The following is a 13,041-nucleotide window of genomic DNA, read 5'->3' as shown; positions in this document are numbered from 1 at the left end:
ATTTTTTTAACTGTACATTATTCCAGAAGTCCCTTTTTTTTTTTTAATTTTTTTTTCAACGTTTATTTATTTTTGGGACAGAGAGAGACAGAGCATGAACGGGGGAGGGGCAGAGAGAGAGGGAGACACAGAATCGGAAACAGGCTTCAGGCTCTGAGCCATCAGCCCAGAGCCCGACGCGGGTCTCGAACTCACAGACCGCGAGATCGTGACCTGACTGAAGTCGGACGCTTAACCGACTGCGCCACCCAGGTGCCCCCAGAAGTCCCTTTTTAAAGTTTGTTTTTAAATTCCAGTTAACATTTAAGTTTTTTTTTTTAATTCCAGTTAACATACAGTGTAATATTACTAGTTTCAGGTATACAGTATAGTGATTAAAACTTGCATACATCACCTGGTGCTCATCACAAGTGCACTCCTTTATCCCTATCACCTGTTTAACCCATTTCCTACCCACCCCCCTTTCTGGTAACCATCTATCAGTTTGTTCTCTATAGTTGAGAGTCTGTTCCTTGGTTTGCCTCTCTTCTCTCCCCGCCTTTGCTCCTTTGTTTTCTTTCCTAAATTCCACATTTGCGTGAAATCATATGGTATTTGTCGTTCTCTGACTGACTTATTTTGCTCAGCATAATACTCTCTAGCTCCTTCCTTGCCATCACAAATGACGAGATTTTATGCTTTTTTAATGGCTGAGTAGGATTCCATTGTATATATACACCACTTCTTCTTTATCCATTCATCAACCAATGGACACTTGGGTTGTTTCCATATTTTACTATTGTAGATAATGCTGCTATAAACATTGGGGTGCATGTATCCTTTTGAATTAGTATTTTTGTATTCTCTGGGTAAATACCGAGTAATGGGATTGGTGGATTGTAGGGTAGTTCTATTTTTAGCTTTTTGAGGAACCTCCATACTGTTTTCCACAGTGGCTGTCCAGTTTTCATTCCCACCAACAGTGCAAGAGGGCTTCCCTTTCTCCACATCCTCGCCAACACCTGTTGTTTCTTGTGTTGTTGAATTTACCCTTCCTGCAAAAATCTCTGTATTTTTTAGCAGTTTATCTTCTTCCTCCTACTACTGGTGGTTCACAGATCTACATTCTGTCAGAAGCAGAGTGCTTGATTAATAGCAAAATAGATGGGCATGCCAGTTTGATGGGATATTAAAACAGAAAGAGATATCCCAAATCAAATTTGCTCTACTCCACCCCATTCTCCAAGTGAAGAAACTGAGGCCTGGCGAGTTTAACAACTTACCTGTGTCAGACAGCTACTTCATAGCAGAGACAGGAATAGACCCTTCTGACTCTTCATTTCCATGGTTGTTTCATTTTACTACTCTGTTTCTGACTACATAGTTGGTGAATGGTAGCAGTTCCATTGATTAGTTCCTTTCTTTCTATTCCAGTTCTTGCTGTCAAGGGAAACTAGCCAATTAACAATCATTTATTATCCACTGTTTTAGAGCACAGTTTTCTTATACTGTCTGTGTCTCCATGTGGCTGTATGCCATAGATAGAGCCTTAGAGTAGAATCTGTCCCTGGCATGCAAACAAAACAAGTCTAGAATTCCAGACCAGTGTTCCTAAACAAGTGGCATCTGCCTTCTGGTCCCCAAGTGCCATAAAAAACAGACATTGACCTTGTGTGGTAAGGTCATGATTTAAATTAAACAGCCAAAATACAGAAAGTTGTGAGAAAAATCACAGGAATTAACAATGAGCTTAATATTCTGTTTATCATTGTATGATACAAGAAATTTCTGAGAGAAGCATCTATATAAGGATTTGGTGGAAACAGTATGTCAGAATGAAGTATGATTACCAGGACCGTTTTGAAAATATGCCCCCCTCTCTTTCCCCAGCCAAATTATTTGTTGATATGAGTTTAACCTGATTTTCTTTTTTTATTTTGGGAAAAGGGGAGTAGACTAAAATTAAGGTGTTGAAATTTGGCTCAGTTTAGTCCCTAGAAAGTTGTAAAACCTCAAATGAATATTTTGAAATCCTTTTTTATTTAAGAATGGGATAAAAATTAAGATACAAAAGTTATTTGATTATTTTTAAAGAATATGCATTCACCATGTTTTATCATGAAATGCAGCCAAGGATGAAGAAATAATTCCTAGTTCTGTAATATTTCGGCTTGGTATAAAAATGAAATGAATTTGTTTCTAAGTTCTAAACAATATGTGGTTAGGGAAGTATGGAGACATTAAGTGAGAAAACACTTAAATTCTTAACCTAAGGAAAAGCAACAATGCAATACAGATGTAAATATGTGTTCAGGGACAATTTGAAAATATAATTATTGACTAAAATGTCTCAGAGAAGGGCCGTTTAGATTTTGAGCTACCTATAATGAATACCTTGTTATGTATTCCATATGTGGCAAAAGTGAACCATAAAATGACCCATAAAGTTTTGAAAGATTACTAAAATTGATCACAATCTTATTCTACTCTGTTTTTTCATTCCTAATTTCCAATCTACCTATCAACCACACTCCCTTATATTGAGTTATGCATTTTAATGTTCTCTCTGGGCATTCTCAGGGCTGAAAGGCAAACATACTGTTTTGTGTAAACCTTCTCATCCTTGTCTATTTGTATATATTTACTGTGTGAATCTGATTCTTAGGAAGGCGTGGAGAACATAGAGGAAAATAGCTGGACTGGTGAATGTTTGCATCCTGGTCTACTTCATCTCCGGTTTTAGTCTCAAGAAACCATTTCTAAAGCCTATTCAAATTACCCAAATATGACTGTATGCTCTTACCAAGGATAATGAGATACTTTATTGGTACCTTAGCAGTTCTTCAGGAATTTTTGATTGGGAACCTGCTTTCGGTTCTGATGCCTGTCACAGGAAGTTGGTGCAGAGTTAAGATTAAATAAGTGATGAGATAGAGGCTGGGTTAGAAAAGTGATTACAACTGGGAACTTGCTAATCACTGACCTCTATAGGGATCCTCTGGTTTATCACTAATCTCACTCACACTTGGCAGTTTCCTGTGCTGCTGCCTCATCATTCATAGCTGTGTGAGTAATTTGGCATGGAGTGAACAAGAGGAGGGCAGAGAGAGTCCGGCAGCTGTGCTTGTTGGCACTAGATATTTAAGTATCTTCAATGTAGCCAGCAGCGCACTTGGCACAAATGTTAGCCAATAATACTTAAACAAATGGTTGTGAAAGAAAATAGGCATTTATGTTAAACGCCTCTGTCTCTCTCTTTTCTTTTCTTTAAAAAAATAATCTGTTAGTTTGAGATCCTTTCTAGATTTTTTGTGTGTAAGTTTGAGCCGATTGCTACCCACATGAAGTCAGTAATACCAATAGTTAACATTGGCCTTGGTTCTTTGAGACAAGAATTTCCAAATACTTTATAAGCATTAATTAAACTGGCAGGCCTGTGTGAGGTACATGTTACTGAGCTGATTTTCCTAAAAGAGTGAGTGGGGACGTTGATGTTAAATGACGTGTAACTTGCTTAGTTCACTCAGTACGAGAGAAGCAAGAGCCAAGAGATGAATCCAGTAACCAGAATCCTAAGTCTCTGCTCTGCTGTATACCAAATGGCATTACAGATTTCCCCACCTTGTAGGATAGTGTGTTTTTATGTTTCTCTGAGTGGTTGGTGTGATGGAAATTGTATGAAACTTGTGGTAGTGTTCTTCTACAAAAGAAGAGGAAAAGCTTCTCCATCAGCAAAGAGGTTAGGTAAATAATGATTTTTCAAAGATACCTAAGCGGGAAGGAAGACAGTCTGCTCATAAAACTGTGATCATATTTAGATTTATGCCCAAATATTTAGATTGGCCTAAGTAGGGATTTCACATTGTTCCTCTGAAAACTAAATCTGGAAAAGTTCTCATGATTTATATGTAATAAAATATTTCAGTTTGAAACATCCAAGGATTCTTTTTCTAGGTTAAGCCTTTATCTTTTAAGAAAAATCAGTCTAATTCTGCCCACTTAAAATATAGCTGATGGGGTGAATTTGAATTTATGAGTGCAATTCAGTATGCCTTACAAAAATGAACATTGAAATAATACTGGCTTTCAGACAAATAGGGAAACTGTTCTGATTTGTGCCATTAACTCATGAAGTCAATATTTCTTAAATAGTATCTATTCATTAAAATTACTGAACTTCAGGTATTCACTAGACTGCTTCAGAAATAAATGCTGAGCCAGCTCTACCTTCCATAATATCTTTGTCCCTGGCCATTTCTTTATAAAAACATTATTTTGAATTGGTAGGAATAGAGCATATAGGCCAGGATTGTATTACAGGGAAGGCTTCTACAGCCAGTAGATTGAGATCTGTAGGAGATCTTGCAGTTTTACTGTCATATCTCATACCTGTTACCAGATTCCTTCAATCACTCTTCGGCATTAGGAGTATTTCTAGTACGAAGAAGAATACAACTAGCAGTGGTACCAGCAATGTAAGTAAAGCATGTTTCACACTGCCTTGCACATAATAACTAGTCTGCAAATGCTGGTTCCTGTCACCTTGCCTGCAGTAATCTGAAGACTCTGAGAGTGAAAGAGAGTGGAAGAGTCCTTGACTGCTGTGCACCCTAAGGAGGGTTCAGTACAGCAGCCCGGGAGTTCTTGAGCCAAAGTTGGTCAACATAGAAAGGTATGTCCCCCAGGAAGAAGTGTGCTTTTCCCCCCCACATACTCTGTCAAAGCATGTTGATGGAAGCAAGTGGGCCTCACTGCAGAAGTAATCATTTCAGAGCATAGCAGCTGGATCTCTCAGTCAGTTACATTCCCGGAAGTAGGAGCTTTGCAAGGTGCTTTTTCATGGCTACCACTGCAATTAAATTTTTTAATTGTTTTAAATATATACACAAAAATAAATCTCTACTTGGGCCCCAGCCTCCCGGGATGTTGTTACACACCTTCTGATCTTGTCCAACTTGTTCATTTTACAGACTAGGAAACTGAGACCCAGAACAATGAAATGAGATCAGAATAAGTATTTTTCTAACAGGTATTTCAAATTAAGGAAAACATTAACTTATGCCCTTTGTGAGAACTAAAAAGAACAGCAGTTACTTGTGAGTGAAGGCAGCATAAGTGACCATGTTCTGTACCCAAAACCAATCCTTGGAGTAGTTGGGTTTTGCTGCCAATCATTTTGGGGATGATTTTTCATCCATCCCTCTTTTCAGCAAGAATAGATAGTGCCAAATCATTTCATTGGTAGAGGCTGCTTAGAGGGCTAAATAGAGAAAAATTTCTGTACTATATTTGGGCCCCACCAAGTGCTTACGTACATGAGTTGAATCTGGGAATTGTGTCCTGAACCTCCACTGAAGAACAGTGCGGTATAGTATTCTGTTAAGAATTTGGGGTCAGCCCTGTATTTAGGTTCTTTTGACTACTTAGTAATTCTGTGACCTTGGGCAAATTATTTCTCCTCATTAGTAAAATAGGGACTTAATAGTACCTGTCTCAGTGAGTTGGAAGGACTAAAGCCATCATTACCTTTCATCTGGATTATTTCAGTACTTTTCTAATTTGTCTCCCTGCTTCCACTTGTTCCCCTACAGCTTGTTCTTCATAAGTAGCCATGATGGTACTTTCAAGATGTAGATCATCTTTTCAGTAAACAGTTCTGAAGTCACTTGGATATCTCAGTGGAGAAAACATGTATCTTGACATCCCTCCACCACCACCAACATACACAAAAACCAAATTCAGGTTTAAATGTGAAAGATAAGCAGTAAAGCTTTTAGAAGAAAGCACAGAAAAATAAAAACAGATTTGTTACCTTGGAATAGGCAGAGATTTTTTAAACAGTACATATAAAAAAATGGACAAATTAGTCTACATTAAAATGAATTTTTGTTTATCCAAAGACACCATTAAGAGGATGAAAATATTTGCATAGAGACAATAAAAGGTCTTGAATCAAAAATACTTGAGAAACTCCTGCAAATCAGCAAGTAAATGACAATCCAGTAGGAAAAAGTAAACAAAATATTTGAATGACCATTTCATTATAAAATACCCAAACGTTCAGTAAACATGAACTCACTGTGATTTACTAGTAGTAACTTGGTTGCCAAAAGTGTCTCTTAAATTTTCCACAGCATTAATAAATAAACCCACAATAAAAGAGCTAATTATTCCCCAAATCTCTTTACTAGTAAGAACACCAGGAATATTCTATAATTTTCTGCACACTAGTAATTTTACTATTGGAAATTCTGTTTTCTGAGACTTCTTCCTTATAACAAGGTAAAGGAACGCATGTCTTTACTTTTATCCTCTTCCTAAGTCTCTTCACTAGGACCAGATAGTGTAATTTTGATTCCATCTTAGCATGATAGTTCTGCAAATATAAAAAGTACAGAGACTGCACTTCTTTCAGATTCTCTCCTCTCTAGGCTAACATCTCGGGGTTTTTTTTAGCTGATCTGATGGTATGGATCCTTCACCATTCAAGGGAAATTAGATACATGCCAGTTACTAACAGTTCTTCAGCTGTGTTCAGTTGACATATATTAAAATTATCTACATACAGCTTTCATATATATTATTTAGCAGAAAACTGTAAAACGGTAGCCAAAAGTTGTTATTTGTCAGACACCTGAGATAAAATAGAGATTAATTTTAATTCATGAAAATAGTTCTTAAAAAAAGTAATTTTGAAAGAATTAAAGATAAATGTCTTCTAAATCTCAGACTGAGAGTATGCATTATTCTATTTCAAGTGTAACCAAATTTCTAAGTCCCTCAGAAATAATTAGTTCCTAATAAATGAAAGGTGAAACAAAAATGTATTTACATTTCAAAATCTCATTTGAATAGGTTAAGTATCATTTTAAAAACAAGCTATCAGCCTTCCGTCTCAGAAGAAACGTCTCTGTAATGGTTTTAGCTTATGTTAAATTAGTTTTCATTCTCTCTGATTTGAATATCCTTGTGAAAGGAAGAAGTTTAGGAATTTTAATAGGCACAGAAAAGTAGGTTTAAAAGCTTACATATTCTTAAATAATATAACAGGTAGCCTCCACACAGATAATTAAAATTATACTTGAAAACTGTACTTTATTAAAAGCAGAGCTAATATTGATCTCTTACTTTGTTTCCTTTTCTTCCCAACAGTTGGGGGGGGGGCGGAATCTAGTACCTTTGAAAGTAAAAATATAATAGACCTTAACTTGTTGTTGAGCTTTAAGTCTTTCTTAGTTGTTTAAATAGTATTTCAGGAAGAGGAATTTGTAAGGTAGGAAGGGCCTATTGAGTATTTCAGCCAATAATTAGTTGGTGGTATATTGTGGTAAAAGACAAGCGTGGTTTTGTTTTTTTAACTCTATGGTATTTGTTTAAAATGTTAATAAGTCAGGTCACCTGGGTGGCTCAGTCCTTTGAGCTTTGGCTCAGGTGATGATCTCTTGCCATTCATGAGTTCATATTGGGCTTGCTGCTGTCAGCCTACCAGTCAGTGCAGAGCCTACTCCAGATCCTCTGTCCCCCTCTCTCTGCCCCTCCCCCACTTGCACTCTCAAAAATAAACATTTAAAAATAAATAATTAAAATGTTAATATAGTCTCCCATTTCTGTTCTGCCAAGTATATGGTGCATGATTTGTTTTCAAAAGCAGTTATTTTCTTGAGGTGCCTGGGTGGCTCAGTTGGTTTCAGCTCAGGTCATGATCTCACACTTTATGGATTCAAGCCCTGCTTTGGGCTTCTTGCTGACAGTGTGGAGCCTGCTTGGGATTCTCTCTGTTTCTGCCCCTCCCCTACCCATGCTCTCTCTTTTTCAAAATGAATAAATGAACTTTTTAAAAAATGGTATGTACTGAGAATGATTTTTATTATCTCATAAATGTGTTTATTTGATTAATAAAGTAATACCTCCAAACCAAAAATGTGTGCTGTTCTTTATTTTACCTCATAATCTCTCTGCCAGTCATTCTGAGTAGGCATTTCCCTTCAGCCTCTGCCATGTTCTTGGTCCAGCAGGGTTTCTGATCCATTTTGATGAGAGGAATGGTGTGTGTGTCACAGTTGCAAAAGTACAATCTTTTTGTGGTTTTGTAAGATCAGATTCCAAGAGTAGAAGAGTAGTGTCCAAAACCCCTGTGTATCATCTAGACTCCTACAAGCGGTCTTGCTTGTAAAGGATAGATCCTCAGAGAGTTAACAGTTTTTTTTCCATTTTATTCCATATGTATATTTTGCAAATTAAAGCACTTTATGTAGAACATATTGCTTTATGCTGAGACTATGAGACAAATAGACTACATTAATTAACCTTTTCTCATAAATCTGCATTTTTATGTGTTAGCATTACTTCACCTGAAATATGTGCTTCATCACTAATAGCCAGTAAGTGCTTTTTAAGACATGTGCTATAATGTCTAATGGGCTCTGAAATTATACTCTGAGTTATTACTGTATTTTCTAATAACTAGCTTTGTTATTACAAGGATTATTTTCTATATCTAACAGGTCAGTACATACTAAATTTAGAGTTGTATGATTTTACATCATTTGGCCAGTGTGGCATGTATATGGCAATGAAATTAATCTGATATTAGTACATATGTCTTAAAGTTTTTTTAAATTATGTGCACCATATCAGTAAATAATTTTGAGCATCCCATCTATGTATGGAGTTTTTAAATTAATAAACTATACATTTTTATATAATGACAAGCTAATAACTCTGTAGTATACAATTATGAGGAAGTTCATATAACCTCAGTAATTTCATTTGTTTTTGAGAGAGAGGGTGCAAGCGGGGGAGGGGCAGAGAGAGAGAGAGAGAGAGAGAGAGAGTGAGTGAGAGAGAAAGAGAGAGAAGATCCCAAGCAGGCTCTGCCCGCTGATAGCAGAGAGCCTGATGTGGTGCTCAAACTCATGAACCGTGAGATCATGACCTGAGCCAAAATCAGATGCTTAACCGACTGAGCACCCAGGCACCCCTAGCTTTAGTAATTTAAAAAATTTTGGAAAACTGGTCAGATTTAGTTATATTGTTACTGTTTTTACTTTGGAATGGAGAAAAACAATTAGCTGTGCCATTGTCATTGTTTATTTGTGTCTCCATCTTTGATACTAACATCAAAGTGTGATCCTTACAGAAATCTTTTTTTTTAAGATTTTTATTCTTATTTTTTTAAAGTTTATTTTTTTTTTAATTTTTTTTTTTCAACGTTTATTTATTTTTGGGACAGAGAGAGACAGAGCATGAACGGGGGAGGGGCAGAGAGAGAGGGAGACACAGAATCGGAAACAGGCTCCAGGCTCCGAGCCATCAGCCCAGAGCCCGACGCGGGGCTCGAACTCACGAACCGCGAGATCTTGACCTGGCTGAAGTCGGACGCTTAACCGACTGCGCCACCCAGGCGCCCCTAAAGTTTATTTTTGAGAGAGACAGCACACGAGTGGGGGAGGGGCAGAGAGCAAGTGAGAAAGTGAGTGTGTGAGAGAGAGAGAGAATCCCAGGCAGGCTCCTCACTGCCACTGCAGACCATGGTGCAGGGCTTGAACCCAGAAACCATGAGATCATGTCCTGAGCCAAAGTCAAATGCTTAACTGACTGAGCCACCCAGATGCCCCCTTACGGAAATCTGTTTAAGCAACATGTCTGTGAGAGACTCTTTAGTTAAAATCTGTAATATTTGTAAATTTACTGTATTGAACATAAACTCTGGTGTATTGAAAAGCAAGTAAGAACTTCTTTCAGTATCAGTACTGCCTACTCTTCCTCTAGAACCAGTGCATACCACTTCTAACACTTAACCATCCAACTTTTGAACTATAGAGTCTCAGAAGGAATTTGTCCACATTTCTGTAAAGAGTATAAATTGGCATGATGACATCAGATAATAGTAAGGCAACACCTGTAAAGTTGAAAGTGTGCATTCTTTAATCCAGCAGCTCCACTTCTCCGTGTCTATCCTAGAGAAAGTCTTATGTGTACATATGCGCATGTGCAAGGCTATTTGTTTTACCATCCTGATAGCAAAAAAGCTAAATCTCTTTCTCAGTAGGGGAATAGATTAACTGTGGTTATGTTTGCATAATAGGACATTTTATAGCAGTAAAAAGGAATAAACCAGGTGTCTATTTTCCGCATGTATTTTAAGAGCATACTATTGCATGGAAATGCAGATTTCAAAAGGAATAGATACTATATAATCCCATCTTTAAATGTATTAAAGATACACACAAAATAAATGTTTTAAATATAGACAGTAACATATATTGTTTGAGTACATAAATATGTTAACAGTTTCAAAATATGCAGGGGGGGGGTGGGGGATCATATACACTAACCTTTTGATGACAGTTACCTTGGGGTCTGAGTTAAGATTTGAACTGTGAAAGAAGAGGAGGAGAAATGTTCACTGTGAAGCAAATATGGGAAAACGTTATTCTCTCTACCAAGTACATGGATCATACTGTTGGCTATATAGATGTCTATTCTTTTCCATTTTTTTGAATATTTTTTCAGTGTTTCACAGCAGAAAGTATTCAATAAAATACATGCTATTTTACAAAAATCAGAATTTGTTAAACTGGAATGATAGTAAGCTTTTTAAATTTTATTTATTGGATTTTGTCTTCTTGTTTCTGATTTGTTCTCTGTACTTCCAAATCACAGTATAGTTACTATGAATGGTCTAGAAGTTGAATTGATTGTCAATAAGTGAGGATTTTTGTATACAGTTATATTTTTTGTTTCATAGGAAAAACGTCAGAGAGAGGCTCATTTTCCCTGTACAGCAGAGACACCGGATTACCAGGCTGTCAAGTAAGTTTAATAAATACAAAAGTCAGATCATTTTTAACACACAAATAAGAACTTTAATAGAAGAGGTAGAAATTTATCTGATTTATTTCACTATTATACCTTTAATTTGTGACTAAATGTGCTAAGATTTTAGTAGCTAAACATATTTTCTTCTCCCTCCACTTAAAATGGTTTCTGTTCTCCAGTTCACTAGACTGTCTTTCTCTATCATCAGAGATTTTCACCCTCACCTCCATTTTAAGTGGAAGCAAAGCAAGTTATCCTCCTACCGTTTTACAAAATGCTTATCACTTCTGAAAATGAATTTGCATATTTCCTCATAAAAAGAACAGAGTTGCTGACATAATTATGTGAAGAACCTACGTTTGCTCTGTGTAGCTTTTCTATCCTGTAATGTTAAACTTATTGTTCTGAGTATTTTCATTTCAGTCCTATACTCTAACCAATTCTTTAAGCTTCCAAAAGTTTCTTTGACTTAGAAATGTTGTTTCAACTCTTCACATTCTTTAGCATATTGCATTTTTACTAATGGCCATCTTCTCTGCTTCCCTGCCCCCCCCCCCATCTTTAGAGAGAATCCTGAATACTTAATTCACCTGTAGATTACCATCAGGATCAAGCTAAAAAGAAAAGAAAGGAAAGGCAGAATGTAGGAAATTTGTTTTCTGCTGTTCACATGCCTTTCATGAGTTCCACCCTAATTTCAGACATGGGCATATGAGCCAGTTTTAACTCTCATTCTAACAATACTTTCCCATTTAATACATACCACATAATTGTGCCATTCAGATTCAGAAGACCTAGGTTGGAATCCCATCGTTAGAAGTTATTGACCTATAGTCCTAAGACAGGTCTTTTAACCTTAAATCCTATCTCTGTGTTGATTTCCTCATTTGAGAAACAGAATTAGCATTTTGCTTCCACCTACTTTGTAGGTCTCTGAAGGTTAAATTCCATGTACTTGTGAAAGCGTTTAATAAAACAAATGCACATTTAACAATTTTTCTATTCATATAACCTATAAAACAAAGCTATTTTGGTGTTTTTTTTTTCATTTTTGTATTATTTATTCAAGTCAGTATATTCACTGTCCCATCAGAAAAGATCATTATTGGGGCGCCTGGGTGGCTCAGTCTGTTGGGCGTCTGACTTTGGCTCAGGTCATGATCTCACAGTCCGTGAGTTTGAGCCCCGCATCGGGCTCCGTGCTGACAGCTCGGAGCCGGGACCCTGCTTCGGATTCTGTGTCTCCTCTCACCGTCCCTCCCCAACTTGTGCTCTGTCTCTCAAAAATAAATAAATGTAGAAAACAAATTTTTTTTTAAGGAAAAGGTCATTATTGCTGTTCCTTGAAATGTGTCTTATTAAATCTCTTGTAGTTCTCACTTGGCTTTGGGAAGTGAGAGAAGATCCTTAGCACAACCCTGTTGCAAGCCGGATAACTCATAACCCCAGTGATTCTTTCCTCCTTTATCCTCACTAACCTCTGTATATAGATTGGAAAGTGTATGTGTGAGGAGGGAGCATGCATGTAAGAGTGCACATGGATAAATGCTAGAGCACAGAATGAGTTGAAACAGTGCCCATTAGTGGCTAAGCCAGCTAGAAGACTTTACTATACTATGGTGACTTGCATTGATTTTCTTTGGTATGTTAAATCATCCTTGCATTCCTGAGATAAACTTTGCAAAAGCTATTTTGAATCCTTAATATTTTTAAGAGACCAAAAGGTTTGAGAGCCATGGGTCTAATGTTAGCACTATTGCTAAACTTAAGGTAAAAAAATGATTCTAAGCTCTTTGAAACTACAGCTGTATCTAATAAATCAGTTAATGCTTACACTAAATGAGTTTCCACTTACATTTTTTATACTCCCTTTACAAAGGTAGTGGTATTTAGTTAGGATTAGTGGTAAGCTGTATTTATATAATTCTCCCATTTTGCAAAGATGAATCTTAACAGTTTTTCCAAAGATGAGTATGTTTATACCAGATTTAATTCCTTTTTTTCACAGTTTCTATTTTTATTTTAATTCCATTATAGTTAACATACAGTGTTATATTAGCTTCAGGTATACAACACCAGATTTAATTCTCATATCAGAAAACATTTACTTTAAACCTAGATGCATAACACTGTAATAACAGTTGCTACCATTTACTGAGAACTAGCTGAGCCAGGAATTGAATTAAACATGATCATATTTGGGTCACCTGGGTGGCTCAGTCAGTTGAGCATCTGATTCTT

The 13,041-nt window shown here is 36.6% G+C and overlaps 1 protein-coding gene across 6 annotated transcripts in view; it reads left to right on the top strand.

Moving 5' to 3' along the window:
• TCF12 (transcription factor 12) overlaps positions 1 to 13,041 on the top strand; it is a 397,584-nt gene that overhangs the window by 267,146 nt on the left and 117,397 nt on the right. For all 6 annotated transcript variants that reach the window (XM_032593633.1, XM_030318100.1, XM_030318099.1 and 3 more), the window contains one exon: positions 10,730 to 10,794. In XM_032593633.1, coding sequence (XP_032449524.1) covers positions 10,730 to 10,794 — 65 coding nt within the window. The remainder of the gene's footprint in view (positions 1 to 10,729; positions 10,795 to 13,041) is intronic.

This window comes from Lynx canadensis, chromosome B3, assembly GCF_007474595.2.
Source record: "Lynx canadensis isolate LIC74 chromosome B3, mLynCan4.pri.v2, whole genome shotgun sequence".
Classification (NCBI taxonomy): Eukaryota; Metazoa; Chordata; class Mammalia; order Carnivora; family Felidae; genus Lynx; species Lynx canadensis.
Note: the sequence above shows the minus strand (reverse complement) of the source record. Positions and strands in the feature narration are given on the sequence as shown.